At 35.2% G+C, this 15,937-nt stretch overlaps 4 protein-coding genes across 4 annotated transcripts in view; all 4 read left to right on the top strand.

Annotated features, from left to right (window-relative positions):
* Window positions 1–15,937, top strand: part of LOC136824638 (sperm flagellar protein 2-like) — a 258,048-nt gene that overhangs the window by 120,643 nt on the left and 121,468 nt on the right. The window lies entirely within an intron of this gene.
* LOC136824580 (arginine-hydroxylase NDUFAF5, mitochondrial-like) lies at window positions 1,062–15,658 on the top strand. The gene is made up of 11 exons (XM_067080563.1): window positions 1,062–1,086; window positions 10,101–10,336; window positions 10,622–10,662; window positions 10,909–11,020; window positions 12,673–12,779; window positions 13,212–13,362; window positions 13,679–13,765; window positions 14,293–14,353; window positions 14,632–14,715; window positions 14,964–15,046; window positions 15,481–15,658. Exons 2-11 carry the CDS (start codon window positions 10,142–10,144, stop codon window positions 15,562–15,564), a joined length of 1,005 nt encoding a protein of 334 aa, XP_066936664.1. The 5' UTR covers window positions 1,062–1,086; window positions 10,101–10,141; the 3' UTR covers window positions 15,565–15,658.
* LOC136824582 (COMM domain-containing protein 4-like) lies at window positions 6,587–8,167 on the top strand. The gene has a single exon (XM_067080565.1). The coding sequence runs from the start codon at window positions 6,902–6,904 to the stop codon at window positions 7,499–7,501; it is 600 nt and encodes a 199-aa protein (XP_066936666.1). The 5' UTR covers window positions 6,587–6,901; the 3' UTR covers window positions 7,502–8,167.
* Window positions 8,329–9,900, top strand: LOC136824581 (peroxisomal membrane protein PEX14-like). The gene has a single exon (XM_067080564.1). The coding sequence runs from the start codon at window positions 8,362–8,364 to the stop codon at window positions 9,097–9,099; it is 738 nt and encodes a 245-aa protein (XP_066936665.1). The 5' UTR covers window positions 8,329–8,361; the 3' UTR covers window positions 9,100–9,900.

Below are 15,937 nucleotides of genomic sequence, written 5' to 3'. Positions count from 1 at the left end.
AGTTGACTCGTTGCATTTCAAATTGACTCGTTGCATTTCAAATTGACTCGTTGCATTTCAAATTGACTCGTTGCATCTCAAGTCGACTCGTCGCATTTCAAGTTGACTCGTCGCAAATTTTTTTAGCTTGGAACAAGTTTCCTACTTTGCGCGAGCCTCGTTCAGCTTCCATCCGTGTGGTCACGAGGGTTATAAGATTAAGGAGATAAGCCCTATTCATGACGTAATGTTTTTTACAGAAACACCCCGGTTTTGAACCACACCCTTCTCTTGTAAAAATTTGCCACTACTGGCAAAAACCAGGCTATTTCAAACAACCCAATACTATTCCGCCTTTTTCAGGTGCTTCCGTATAAAAAATGAATATAGATATTTTTTTTATAATCCTAATAGGCAATTTTTTACATTAATATCAAATTAAATTTTTTTTAACAATAATGTTTACAACCTCAAAAGTTAATTTTTTTTTACGTTTACTCCCTTAGCCTATGAACCTTAAACATTACGACGAGTCAACTTGAGATGCGACGAGTCGACTTGAAGTGTCGAATTATGGCGGCGAATTAACTTCACACTTTTTCTACTAAGGCAAAATACGGAAGAATAATTATCCCTTGCTACTCACTCGAACTTCACTCATTCAAAAATTCACTTCCCATATCATAATAAACCTAGGCTCAATTGCCTTCACTTATTCGAAATTTCCCTTGGTAAGATTACGATTAGACAACATAATAAAGTGGGGTTACGATTTCAGAAATACCAAATAATTTTGCCAAAATTGCCGAAATTCCGTAAAAAAATAATTGCAATTCCGATACCGATTTTTTAACTTTTAATCTAATTTGATTTTTCATGTATGAATTCCGAAAAAGGCGGGTAAAAACTTTGTAATACCGAAAATTCGAAGAAAATTTCATGGATTTCCGACACCGTCGAAACAATTTCAGAATTTGGTTTTTAAAGACTAAAAGCCATCAGCCTAAACAACCTTGACCGCCTTGACCAGTTTGATTGGCTCCGGCCTTATGAGGCCGAAATTATCACCTGATTTCCAACATGAAGAGCCAGGACATTGTTTTTAAGGTAATCTATCAGATCTATAGTCTAACTCCAGTCCAGGTGAGGCAGTTAGGTGTTTGATGTCACACTGTTACCATATGCTTAAGGTTTGGTAAATTATTTGTATATTTTTGTTCAGAAAATTAGCTTTAGGGGTCCTCTAGACAAAAAACTTTCAATTTTTTTACAGCCTGGACAGTCTGTGCTGTGGGGCATCGCGTCGATAAGGAGAGAGGGGGTCTAACTATGTTGATAAAAAAGCAAGTATTGGCAATTACGACCAAATCTTTTTCAGCCAATTTCTTCCTACACAAACAAAGCAATTATAGTGGAAATACCTTTTTCTTTTTTTTTCTATTTGGTTGAGTTGCAGGATGGAGGCTTTGAGGCCTATTTTTGCAACTATAAATGCTTTCAATGAGCGCCCCGTCAGTACTTTGGACTGACTACCCAATTCTCCTCACATGGCATGGGTTGACCCGGGTGAAGGTTCATTTACTTGCCAAGTGAACCGCTGCAAGTGGGAATCAAACCTACGACCCTGCTGCCGATGCACCGGACACAAAAAAGTCCGGTGCCAAATGTCCGGTGTCAAGATCGAATACTTTTGAGCACCGGATAATGTGCGCACCGGACATCTAAAAGTCCGGTGTGTCCGGTACGCATTTGTACAAGGTTAGGGCGTCTTAGTAAAGTTACCACCCTTTCTCCTAGGCGGTAATTTTTCGACACCGGACATAATAGCGAAACGGCAAAAATGACAACACCTCATCAGATCGTATATCTCACACTGGAAAATAATGTCCGGTGCATTTACAGAATACTCTTCTCCACCGGACAAAACACCGGACAGTCCGGTGCGTCGCTAGGGTCGTTCAAACCTCAGTCGCCTGTGCAGCCTCCGAAAGCCACGTGCGTTTGCGTAGGGTAAAATGGCAAAATGCGAAAATCGAATACACCGTTTAGGAGTGTCGACTGCGCACGCGCCAATCCAATTTTCCATTGTTTTGATTTTAGCGATCACGGAAAATTCACTCTCCTCCGTAAAAAAACGGTAGGTAAACATCTGGTTTCTCATAAGGAAACATAGCAGAAAAACGGTAGGTAAAGAACTCCTTTTAATCATAACTTCTTTTCCTCTTGATGAATTTTTGTGAAATTTTCAGGAGAGACTTATAAAATTATCATTGATATCATGTTCAAATATCTAAATCATTCTCTTTAAAGGAGAGACAAAAATTCACAATGTTTACATTCCTCTAACCTTTCACAGTACTAAAGTGTGCATTTTTACCTACCATTTTTACCGGGCCTCTGCAATGGAGTACCGTGAAATGGCGAGACTCCTAAACGGTGTATTGGCAAAATTTTTTTGAAAAATGACCCGGACAAGATTTGAGTATATCTTTTTATTCCATGAAGAGATTACTTTCAAATAAAAAATGTATTGACAATGAATGGGTAAGCTCTCTAGAAACACAAACATACATTGCATAGCTTTTACCAAAAAATAGCACTTTAGGATCAGAAACAGTCAAAAACCAGCTTTTTCCAATTTTCTTCGAGTTACAGGAATTAATTCCTTGTTTGTTTTGATCTGAAATTTTCAGTAGGGGTGGCCAACATGGTTCTTTTGCTCATATCATTGGGGGGCCGAGACGGGGGCAAGAGAATTAAAGTTTCTTAGTAAAATCTTAATTATCACCCAAAAAAGTGCCTTTTTTTGTCAACATCTTTTAAATAGATTGTCCCAGCCTTATACCTCTTTCAGTAAAGCTTCCTATACGGTCGTGGCTTCTTCACAAAGACAAAAGACAGATCTGGACTTATTTCGTACTTTCCAGTCTCTGGTTCGTAGTTTTTCTGACTTTCTTGTTCTTTGTGAGTTATTTTCTATGTTTTCTAACTTACTGAATGACTTGCCGACAGATCGCCACCGGTGGGATTCGAACCCACTAAATGCAAAGTTCCGATATTTTGAAACCCATTGCCTTATCCACTGCGCCACGGATTCATGCCAGAATAACGCTTCTGACGGCTATTTATATTGTACAAACTGCAGACCAGACTGTATTAAGAGAAAATCACAAAAGAGTGCTTGTTTCGAGCTCCAACCCTAACCCTAACTGATAATAACCCAATTCCTAGCCAATCTGATACGTAACGACACCCAAACCACACCCATACCCAACCCTACCAGGTCGCCTGCAGGTCCTGACACTATTCCCGCATACCGGATCCGAAAAATAGATACATGTCTTTCGTCTTTATGAAGAAGCCTTCACCTTCCTATACCTTTTATCCTTCAGAAAAACCAAAAATATTGGCCTTAATTGCTTGCTTTTAGTTCCTGTAGCCAGTAGTGTGACCCCTGTAATTCTAATTTAATTCGGGCGGGTTTTTTAATAGAGATGTCGCATGACTCAATTCCCGCAGTCTTATTGGACTAGAGAAAGTGAAAGTGAAATTGCACGATCTGATTGGATGAAAAAAAGACCGCGGGAGCTGGAACCGAATGGAATTCTCTGGAATTCTCATTCTAAAACAAGATGGCGGCGAGTTTTCACAGAACATAGTAAAACTATTCAGGAACTTAGACCTTTTTACAGAATTTAAAAAAATCTGTTTGTTTGCGTTCGTGTTTCGCGTTCCTAAACCAAATGCACGTGAAGCATGTTCAAATTTCACAATACTGTAATCCAACTTTCTTTTTATTATGGAAACCAAACGAGTGAGAGTAAGTATAGACCTTTTTTTAAAGAGGCAGCCATGTTGAATAATTATGTACTCCAGCATAAAAACAATGATACAGCCATGCATAATTACTGTATCGTGCATATTTTAAAAATTAGGCATGGCTGTATCATTGTTTTTATGCTGGAGTACATAATTGTTCAACATGGCTGCCTCTTTAAAAAAGGTCTATTAAAGAGTAAGTCATTAAAGCTAAAAGTCAGCGCCAGTGCCAGTCATAGTCGTGACGTAGGGTAGGTTTTGTAATCTATAAACATTAATTAGTATGGTAATTTTCACAGTTTCTGGTTTCTACGTCATTTTTTATAACCTCTTTTTAGGAGGAGAACGTGTCATTCTATGAGGAATAAATTTTATAACACTTTTTGGCAGATTAAAAAGACAATAGAAAACAAAAGTTTCTTCGTTTATCATTTTCGCATTTATGGAGAAGAATGAAATTTATTTTCATTATATATTTAAGTTTCCATTATCAAAATTCTAGAAAATGCTAATTTGTAGACCATATTAGAAAATGTTTATATATTTCACAAAATAAACACTTACAAAAAGATATTACTTACTGTGAAGTCGGGTAACTTGCATCAGTGGAGGGAAACTTGCATAGCCATGAAACAAATGACCTGGCTGGTCATTAAAATACCAAGTTAAATCAAAACAAAAATGGTAGAGTAGAGCTGCAAGCAGAGCTGCGTAGTCAATTTGTTTTGAAATTTTGATTGGTCAGTCATTTGATGGCTATGCAAGTTTCCCTCCACTGATGCAAGTTACCCGACTTCACGGTACTATTTTTTACCCCGCTTTTTAATATAATAATGCTATACAAGTTCGCAGGCCACCGTGCGAGCACATGGGCCTCTATGAACCGCTCTTTGTTCAGTTTACAATTTTCTTAAGATAGAGTTTTTTCCTAGGGCTCCCCTGACTTTGAATTTAAAGTTTGCATTCTTTAGTGACGTGTTCATTTCTTGGGCTTTCATACACCACTCTTTGATTGTCTTCCTTTCACTTTTCGTAAGATCTTCTGTCACACGGAAGGGCAATCTTTCTCCTTTAGTGATTGCTCTTAACACTGTATTTTTGTCTTCTTCGTTTGCAAATCGGACTTTTATTGGTCGATAGCGTTTTTCATCTTCCTTTTCCTTCGAAAATTTTCCAATTCTTTGAGTTTCTTCAATCTTTATATTCCTTAAGCTTAGTTTCTTAGGTAAGACTTTTTCATTTAGATATTCTTCGTCCTAGATTTTGGTTGACTCCTCTGAATCTTCAGTGGATTCGTCAACACCATGAAGAATTAGATTGCACGACGTGGATTGAATCTGTCGTTCCTCCTGTTTTTCCCTTCGAAGTATGTTTTCTATGTTTTTCTCGATTTGCCTCGACGCGACTGCTGCGTAGCTTTGTGATCTATTTTCTCCTTTCTTCTCAATGATGTCTTCCATCTTCTTTTCGATCGTTGCCATTCTGGTCTCAAAGCTATCCTTTACTTCGCTGATCATTGTATTAACGTCTTTGGACTTTAGTTGAGTGATTTCTACGTCCTGGGCTTTCATTATATTTTCGCAAGCTTTTATCTCCTTTCGGAATCCTGAAACTGTTGATGTTTCACATGAATTGACCCGTTCCAATAGATCAGGGGTGATCACGACACAGTTTTGACAGACAAAAGCTCTCGATTTGTATGTTAGACATAACTGGATTTGATAGACGGGGAGCTTTGAACAAATGTAGTGTACGATTCGATTGCACTTTTTACATTCAAGTCTGTCTTTGGATCTTCCTTCTTCACTTGTAACACATTCAGATGGGCTGCAAAGGTCGTAAATTGATGCTGAATTCGGTTGTTTTCGTAGATTTTCCTGAATTTTCTCCGCCATCTTTACATCTTTTAACAACACTTTTTTTAAACAGCGTCTTCTGTGGGTGTGATATCTGGCGGAGACAAAACGCCCTCATTGTAAGATTCTCGGGTTGTCTTATTGTTTGTTCCTTTTGTCAAGTATGTAATGTGTTTGCTTCTCACGCTAACAACAGTTAGGAACATTTGGCGAGTTCCTGTACGCGGCCGCAATCAAAAAAATCATAACCCCACTCATAAAGAATTACATTTGCGTCTTTTTTTACCGTTTTTTTGCCTAGACGATATAGCAAACATAGTAATTATAAGCAGACTGTGCCTTTAATTGGCTGTAAAAAATCTTTGCGCCGGTAGAAATTTCTCCAACTTTCAACAATAATAGAACACACCTATTTAAACAAAATTAACCAGCGCATTTCTTATCTTTCTACTTTTTCATTTTCAATGAAGCTCTCAAAGTCAAATAGAATTAAGCACATAACATATTCTTATAATTGCGAAATGTTGTTTGTGCTTTTGCTACGGTGGAGTGCATGACGTAACTCGCGCGGCACCAAACTCACCTTCTGTTGGCTAGTCATATTGGGTGTTTTGGCGTTACCACCCTCGAAGCAGCGGGCGCCTTTATCATTCCGCAACTCTGTCCTCCATTTTAAATGAAATGAGTTAACAATAGATCCAAAAGGGCGCCCTCATCAAGGAAGATCATTTGCTCTGGTCTCCGGCTTTGGGAACTAGTATTAGTAATGTTTTCGATTGTTTTTTATGGAAAATGGTAAGAAACTTAAGTTTACAAGTATCACTTAGTTTTTACTGGCTTTTAGAATGGCAGGATCCTGGATGGTTTCCCTAACTGAACAAAGAGAAGCCAAATTCTAAGGGTACTGTAACAAGTTTGATTTATTCGATTAAAAAATCAATTTGATCAGTTTGATTTTTAATCTGTTCTGGCTGAATTGGGCAAATATTTTCCCAAAAATTCCCTCATTATAGCCAGACAATCTCAATCAAACAAATCAAACTAATCAAATGCAATGTCCAAAATAGTGTTTGATCAATGCAGCTTCAGTTGATGTTGTTTCCAATATGTCTTTAGAACCAAAATAACGATCAGAACAACAGTACTGGCACTGCTTCCAAAATGCAATCACAGAATTCAATTTTTTGTTAATTTGTTATTTCCTTTTTATTCTCAATCAGATTAAAGTTTATATACAGTTTAACATCATGAGATTTCGCTTTTGCGGAGATTTAGATTGCCCAGACTGGGTTCTTGTTGAAATTATAACTTTATCAAAAATGAGTTCAGTCAAAATGAAGCTCTTTTGTATGCAAGTGATGTCACATTTGCTTGGAGGAAAAATTGATTATGCTAAAGTTGAAAAGCTCACGTCTGATGCAAAGTATACGGAAAAAGATATGAAAGCAACTATTGCTGCTGTTGACTTTATTTTTTCAAGTGCTGGAAAATATGCTGTTGATGGAGATTCATTATCAAATGAACTTCAACAGCTTGGTCTACCAAAAGAGTTAGCTACTGCCTTGTGTAAAGTTTACGGTGATAAGAAGGATCTTTTGCAAGATGCACTGAAAGCAAAAAGTATGAGAATATCACGACTCAATTCTGTTGATTGGAGAGTAGACTTTGTTCTTGGGTCATCTTTTATAAATGAAAATGATACAACTAAAGCAGAAGTGCAACTCAGAATATCAAAGCAAGAAGACCAAGAAGAAAAAACAATATCTTTTACAGCCTCTGAAGAAAAGTTCCAAACACTAGCTGCAGAGTTGAGAGATGTCTATAAATTGATGGAGAATTTAACATAGATTTATCAACTATTTGGGAGTTTTAAAATAGGTCCTTCTTACATAATTAATTTATATTTTTTTGTATTTCTGTTTAAACAATTTAGAAATTAGAGGTATGCATAACATGTTGATTTTGAAGTGTTGATTTTGAAATTACACAGCATTATATATGGGCCAAAAACACACCCCTTTTTGGTAATTCGAATTCTTCTTTTTTATAGATTTCTTTTTTTATTTTCCAATGAAGTACAGTATGAAAGATTGTTTTAGTTCTATGAAAGCAGTAAATCCCTTCATCAAATATTTATTAAATCATTTCAAAGTTTAATTGCCCTTCATTGGTTGATTTTTCCTCAAACTTTTATGAAAAGAAGAGTATTTTTGCCAGAGCATTTTTATACCTTTTTTGTGTTCGGTTTACTTGGAGACTACTTTCCTTTGTAGTGAAATATCAGCAGGACAAAAGTGCTCTATCTGTCTAGAATATGGCCTGTTTTGCACCTAAAATAATCTTTTTATTTTGTTGATTCCAAGAAGAAAATTTTGACTTTAATAGAAACCATGTTACCTAATGTAAAGAATAAATTTTAATCTGCAAACAACAAGTTTACATTGTAATTGTTATATAGACATTTATAGAATCGTATTTTTTTGATAATGAAAAGCAAGTTATTTCGATTGCAACTTTTTTAGTTCACCTCTTTGACCATAACTGACAAGGATGTCCAGCCATCCTTATTTAGGATTTTTTTATATTTTTGATAGATTGAATTTTTTACAAATTAATCCTGGTGTTCACATCAATTCTGATACTATTTATCTTCTTCGCTGCTTCCTTCTTAGAATATTACATTTCACATATGTTTATCTTTATTTAGATGGAATCAGAAAATAATACAGAAAACCAGGGGCCAGCTCTTGTTGATTTAGACGAGAAAAAAGTGAATGTGGCCGTGCGATTCTTGAACAACTTAAATGTTCGGGATACACCGAAAGACCATAAAATGAAATTTTTAATGGCAAAAGGATTGAACGAACAAGAGATTGAATTAGCAATGAAAAAAGCTGAAGCAATCCGTGAAAACACTAAAGAAAAGGAAGAGGAAGAATGGACTTTTTGGGATTATTTCAAAGGCATTGTTCTCAGTGCTGGTATCTTGTCGTCAGCTAATTATGCATACAAAGCATATGTATTGCCTTATGTTGCTCATGAGATCAAAGATGACCAAAGGATTGAAACATTGAAAGACTCCGTCCAAGTCTTAAAAGATGACTTGAAACAGAAAACATATGAGTTTACATGCACCTTAAAGTCCATACAAAGTTTATTGGAAGATCAAAAGAAATTATTGGGCAATATTGAAAAAGAACTTGGAAAGAAGCAAAATGATGATGTCTCTATGACTAATATAAAAACTGATTTGGCCTCCCTTAAAAGTATGATGTTGAGTAAAGACAAGTTCCCAGCTGCTCCGTTTGTTTCAACTTCCGGTCCAAGCAGTGCTGAAATTCCTGCCTGGCAAAAGGCTAAGGATGAGAAAAACAGCGACCTTGTTTTGGAAGATGGAGAAGAGAAAAGCGAAGTCAAAATTACGGAAGAAAACAGTGATGAATAGAACTACGAATGCAATAATTTTTTTTTTTTTTACTTGGTTGATTGCAATTGCAAAATCGATATCAGTGTTAGCGTATTAGCGTTATCTTGATGACAAATAATGAGTTATCTGTGATGACTCTAGGAATCTGATTAAAACTACAAGAAGCTTTTACACCTTAGCCGACAGACGCCCTTACGACTTTTTAAATTCTTTATTAAAAGAGGCTATAAAGGAGTTTCTAATGTGCTTAAAGTTAGTTTTTTAACATATCTTGTTTTTGCCCGAATATTAGTGGAGAGATGAAAAGATATCGAAAAATTAGCCATTTTTTATTTTGATTGACATTTTGCAAAAAGAAATGGCTGACGACAAGAAAATATTGCAAAGCTCATTTTTCGAACAAATTGATGTACACAAAGTTCACAATCTGTGAAACAAACTTCTGTTTTTGTTTCGAGTAGATTCTTTGTGTACATGTCAAAAGATTTAACTAAGTATCTAAAAATACGGTTCCAGTAAATTCTATTTCTTTTAAGTTTAAGTATGTTTATCCTAATGGGATATTGTACTATTCATGATTTAAATATTTTCAATTTCTTTTTGCGTATGATTCTTTTGTAGATTTTTGGGAAATATTGAGTCTGATTGAGTTATACTTAATCATGTAAAGCATTCATTTTTTATCATTAAAAATCATATCTATTATTTTTTACAAATTTTCAATCGAGATGAAATATTATATTACAGTTTACAGTTAACAGTTTACTTTGTACCTAGAGAAAGACTACTACTATTACTAAGAATTTCTGTTATACATGATGCTATACTTAATTTTTTGTCTTTCCCATCTAAATTCCTTCTGAAAACTGTTTCGAATCTATTTGACTGAATTTTGAAGACTGTACATTCCTAAACCACGAAATTATCTTATGCTTCGATATATAAAATTTGTCAAAGCAATTTCCAAAGCTCTTATTTTACTGACTGCTATCCACAAATTTTGGTTTTTTATATTTTAGTTAAAAAATAGCACAAAAAAAAGGATTTCTAAAAAAGTAAAATGCTGATTACAACATGTTGCAGATGTTCACACCTACAACAATTTATCCGAAGAATCAAGTACCAAACAAGACATCTGACCACAACAACACAAGTTTGCAATATGAATATTTTTGATCAACAAACCAAGATTCACCAAAAGAATATGGCAGCACAGCTACCTGATCATCAAGTTTATGATTATCTACGAGATGAGGTTAGAAATTGTGATACCTTAATTTGTTAAACCATTCTTGAGATCCGTTTAGTTCTGAAGTTGCTCGAAAAAAGAGGTTACAGTAGTACCCCTCCTATTTACGAGTGCAATCTTTTGGTTTTTAATTTATAGTCAGTGATATCATCTACTGATCAACTGGAGAGGACATGTTCCGGACAAACATTCTTGAACTGGTAAATACTTCTGGTAAAGGTAGCATTTTGTTCGTTTTGCGTAGTAGGTGACATGAAAATTAGCTTCGTTTTTGATTCTCTTATTATTCAGGTTGCTGAAAGAGTAGCTGATCGATTGGCAGACATAACAAGGTAAGATTGTCCACTTGTTTGTCTGAAGACCACTTCAATGAGAAGGTAAAGAAATTTGAACGACCAAAGGAATTTTTTTCTACCCAAAATTGAAGAGTAGTCATTACGACAGATACTTCGAGTTAAATCGACTTTTGAAAATTGATCGAGCAATTTTGACAGCAAAAACAAATTTGAAAATAAAATTTCTCACTCTCATACGATCAAAATCCCCTTCATTCTTAACCATCAAAATATTTACTTTAGATTCTTCCCAAAAGCACTTGACATCGGAGCCGGTAAAGGATATTTAGCGAAACAAGTCCACAAAGATGAAGTTGGACATCTCTATCTCCTGGAAAACTCTGAGAAAATGCTGGTAAGTGAAGGTGTACAAGGATTAAGTATGAATATTAGCTTTCTTTTGTAAAAGTAAAACCAGCTTTTTCGCACCAAATCACCTAAAGGTCATTTTTACCAGTTAGGTTTAGATCCCCTTCATACTTTTTCGTCTGTTTTAAAATTGATGTTGATTTTAGATGGATTTGGGCTCAATTTTTGGACCTAAGGTCCTATAAATGAGATAATCTTGTGCAAATGAACTGATTTTTTGCAAAAAAAAACTTTTTTACTTTGTGATTTCATTAATTTTTTTTGATTTTTGCATGAAAGTAGGTACCATCATAGGTAAAAGATGGCTCAAGCAGAATTTTGCAAAAAAATTTTGTTGGCTCAAAAAACGCATGTTTATCTTTAAGAATTACTATTAATAAGCATACATCAATGTTCTTAGTCAAATTACTCAATTTTTTTATGAGATAGATGTTTTTTTTGCTCATGAGGGCTTACTTTTGAAGAATATGTGTGTTTAAGACAGGAAATTTTAGTTGCTTGACGTGTTCTTATAGAAAAACTGGCCAAATTCGATATTTTTTATAAGCACATTATCAATTATTTAGGTATTAGCTTTTCTCGAGATTGGCTTTTTCATTCTTTATGATATTTTGCACAAAGATGCAAGGCTATAAACCTTCGAATGTGACGGAGTCCGATTTTCAAATAAAAATGTTATTGGGCAAATTTGGGCCAAAGAACGGCTAAAAAACGGGTTTTTGGACTTCGTGAAATATTGGATCATTGTTTTTTTCTGTTTTTTTGCATGAAAGTAGGTAAAAGATGGCTCAAGCAGATTTTTGTAAAAAAAGAATTTTTCGGCTCAAAAAACGCATCTTTATCTATAAGAATCACAATTAATAAGCATACATCAATATTCTTAGCCGAATTACTCAATTTTTTGATGAGATTATCAAATTGGTTGATCCTCCTGAATGAGTTCAATAAAAATTTCAAACACAGAATCGACTTCATTTTATTTTCATAAAATCAAAATTTATTCAAGACGTTTCGGTGTCATCCGACCACCATCATCAGTTTAAAAACATTGAAATGAAAATTTCCGCTTCTGTGTTTGAAATTTTTATTCTCATTCAGGAGGATCAACCAATTTGATAAATTTATTGCATTCATTAAACAGTTACACAGTTGAAAGAAATGTTCTTGAAATTCATAGACTGTTATAGATTTGATAATTTTGTGGGTTTAGCTTTCAAAAAGTTGTGTGATAAAGTGCACGGATGTTTTATTTAGTATAAAAAATCTTACCAACCTACCGAAGACAAATTCGGAGTTAATGACATTCGTTGACACCTTTGACGATAATTTCGAACAATTAATTACTTGGCTTTTTGCTCCTCAATGAAGTCTTGAATATGAAAGAATATTTCAAGAGCATGAAATTTTGGTTTCTAAATGTTTTTTTTATAAGAAACAAACGACTAATTTAAATAGATCGTCACTATTTGTGTTCTGAATGATTGTTTAATGGTCACGTCACGTAGATATGAATTATAAATGTGTTAAATGCATAACCAGGTAGGTCCATAAAAGTATCACTTGTTGAGATTGAAATTTTCGATGAAGCGTTTTGCTTCTTTTAATAATGTATCTACTTTTCGTTCTTTTTTTCTGTAGGAGCATTGCACCGATGTGGAAGTTGAAACTACAAAGATCATAAGCAACGAAGAAGCTATATTACCCTTCGAAAACGATTACTTTGATCTTGCTGTCAGCAGTTTAAGGTGACCTATTGACGTACTGTTTAATGATTTCTGTTGGCGAAGTATCACCTTAATGATTTTCCTCACCGCACAACAGTACACATTATCTTAGCTTAACCTCGTTCTTTCTTCAGATTTATGTTCTATATTCAAGAGTATCTCAAAATATACTTATCTTATCGACTTGAAATAGACTCCAAGTCTACTTGAAATCTAAGTCTATTTTTTCCAAAACCGGCTTATTTTTATACATACAGCCAACTCTCTCTAAATCGAACCTTTATCATTCGAATTTTTCTTTGATTCGAACTTAACATCCGTTCCCTTCAGCTGGAAAATCGTATAGAATAACCCCTGTAATCCGAATCTTTCTATAATTCGAAGAAAGATGTTGGTCCCTTAAAGATCGATTTAGAGAGTCAACTGTCTTATTTGCATATATTTTGCCTTCAGTATGCATTGGATAAATGATTTACCAGGCATCCTATCAGAAGTGACTCGTTGTTTGAAAGATGATGGAGTGTTCATTGGTGCCATCTTTGGTACGGACACTTTATATGAGTTGAGATGTTCACTGCAATTGGCTGAGCTTGAACGTGAAGGGGTAAGTAGCAAAAAGAAAGTTTTGAGTATTAACTTTAATTCATGTAATACGACCTATTGATTGATCTATTCCCTTTCGTGGTTGTACCTTAACAAGTAAAATAACATTTGCCAACGATTCGCCCATGTCATGTGAGCGGTTAATGGGGAGTTAGCTCATGGTGCTGATCCTAAGAGGCTATTTGATAACATACTGGTAGGGTATGAGAATTAATAACCACCTGCGACTCAACCACAAAATAAAACTGAGAAAAATTTGGAATGTTCTAAAAGCGTACTATATAGTTTCCAAACTAAAAAGATTGATTTTATTTCAGGGTTTCGGTCCACACATTTCACCGTTTACAGAAATGCGAGACATTGGAACTTTACTTCAACGTGCTGGCATGAATCTCACCACCATTGTAAGTCAAATTATTCGGTTCTACCTATTACAGCAGTAGTGAGTTTGCGTATTTATAATAAATCGAAGGAGACGGTATAAAGAAGTTAGTTAAAGAAGTTGATGACATGTCGCCAAAATCACCGTCCAATTCGCTTGACGACGGTAAAAACACCAAAATACCGTCGTCTGTTTAGGTGAGCAAAGGCGATATAGAGCCGTACATCAACTTTCAACTTTGTTTTGCGTCAACAATTTACCGTCGCCCTCGATTTTCTTCAATACATAAACTGGCAAGTATGTTTTGTTGAGTTTGTCCTCATATATATGAGCATATGATTGAGCGGTCATATCACTGACTCACAAAATTGCCTCCTTGCCTCTCTGATTGATGCCCTCCAACTAAAGAGAGCGGCCAATGGTAGGTGGAAATATCCAGGGAAGGGTGTGAGTAGTTAGCCTATCAAATACCAAGTCTGTAAGTGACACGCCTAAAACATACAGAAACACAAATTGATTTTACGAACAAGATTTCTTTCATTTTTTCAGGACTTTGACGAGATTACGATTGACTATCCCTCAATATTTGAGCTGATGGAGGACCTTAAAGGTGGAGTGACTTTAAACATTTTATTCTTAAGCCTGGTGTTTTTATTAGACATTTATCAGACAGTTTATAGTTTCCACCATCTAAACTTATAGACGCGAATCTTCTTTGCGATGTTACAAGAATTTGAATGTCTTGCTACCTGCTGTGTGGCCGAAAATCAACTTTCCAATTTGAGAAGTCTAAAGGTCAACACTTTTTCTGGAAAGCAAGCTTTATGCCATAGTGGGCGAAATTTGATCTCCTTAACTGCTAACTTGATTTCTCAATTGATTTCTTAGGAATGGGTGAAAATAATGCCACCTGGCAACGGAAAAGTATTCTACATCGTGACACACTTTTTGCTGCGTCAGCAATTTACCAAGGTACTTTACAAGGCTTTACTCTTTGATTCCAGCAGGAAGGACATTGATAGACAGTCTCGACTTATAAAGTAAAGAAAAAAGTGATACAATTATACTGAAAAAAACTGATTTCTGAATAATGGAAATTCTGGTTTAAAACAATATATCTTTATTCCCCTATATGTTTATTAAAATGTTTTAAGAAGAATCACCACAAATTTGACTGAATTCTTTCATCTCTTTCATCTCTCATTCTTTTCTTGTTTAAGCAATGTACGGTAACGAAGATGGTAGCATACCCGCAACTTATCAAATCCTCTATATGATCGGGTGGAAACCCTCTGAAACCCAGGTAACAAGATTTAATACTTTTCCCTGAAAGTTATTTTGATCAAGTTCACCTACCCCATAATTTCTAAAAAACCTAATACCTAAAACCTATCAAAGTTGATGCAACGCTCTTCTTCACACTTTTACGTCGGGGTAAGGTTCATCGAGTAAAAATCCGTCGGGCTAATGTCTGTCGGATAATTTACTGTGTACAAATGAGGAATTTCCGTTTTAGGTAATTTCCGGTCAAGGGTCGAGGGTCGAGGGAACTTGCATCGAGTATAAATCCGTTAAGGAAAGGTCCGGAAATCAAACTACGGATTCTCACAGGTTCTCACGGCGAAATTCCTCCGACTCCTTAGCATAGTAAAGTCTGTGCGAACTAATTCTGCAATCATCTGTATCAGCATTGTACAAATGACAGCTCTATTCAAATCTTCTCTGTTCATCTTCTAGTCCAAACCATTAGAACGAGGTAGCGCAACAATGAATTTTAAAGACCTCACTAACGTTGTGGAACTTGAGAAAAATGACAAATAGGTAATATTATTGTTTGGTACTTTGTAAATAATTTTTTTCTTATTATTATTTTGTTTCCCTTTTGAAATATACTGGAGGTGTTTCTCGATAATAATTGTCTAATGAAATTATGACTAAATTTTCCACTACCCCCTTGACTTTGTCCGGAATACTAATACAAATCAAACAAAACACATGGCCTTGTATCGTGTTTTTTTCTTTTTGTAGTTTTTGCCGAAGAAGTTTCTTCAATTTTTACTACTTAACACCACAGTGCAGAGGGTAGAGGATAGAAAGACAATAGAAGATTAGTGTCCTGTAAACAGTATGTTTATCCCCAATTTGTTCCTATCTCTCAGGCTTATCTCATGCATGCACACAACCATACAAGAAT

The sequence above is a fragment of the Clytia hemisphaerica genome, unplaced genomic scaffold (assembly GCF_902728285.1).
Source record: "Clytia hemisphaerica strain Z4C2 unplaced genomic scaffold, Clytia hemisphaerica genome assembly, whole genome shotgun sequence".
Taxonomy (NCBI): Eukaryota; Metazoa; Cnidaria; class Hydrozoa; order Leptothecata; family Clytiidae; genus Clytia; species Clytia hemisphaerica.
This window is presented reverse-complemented; position numbering and strand designations above follow the sequence as displayed.

What these genes read in the sequence shown, in the direction of transcription:
- LOC136824582 (XM_067080565.1), top strand. Translation starts at nt 6,902, where the DNA reads ATGAGATTTCGCTTTTGCGGAGATTTAGATTGCCCAGACTGGGTTCTT.
- LOC136824581 (XM_067080564.1), top strand. Translation starts at nt 8,362, where the DNA reads ATGGAATCAGAAAATAATACAGAAAACCAGGGGCCAGCTCTTGTTGAT.
- LOC136824580 (XM_067080563.1), top strand. Translation starts at nt 10,142, where the DNA reads ATGCTGATTACAACATGTTGCAGATGTTCACACCTACAACAATTTATC. An exon ending in AAAACTCTGAGAAAATGCTG is followed by an intron (nt 11,021 to 12,672) that starts GTAAGTGAAGGT and finishes TTTTTTCTGTAG; the next exon opens with GAGCATTGCACCGATGTGGA. An exon ending in TGCGTCAGCAATTTACCAAG is followed by an intron (nt 14,716 to 14,963) that starts GTACTTTACAAG and finishes TTCTTGTTTAAG; the next exon opens with CAATGTACGGTAACGAAGAT.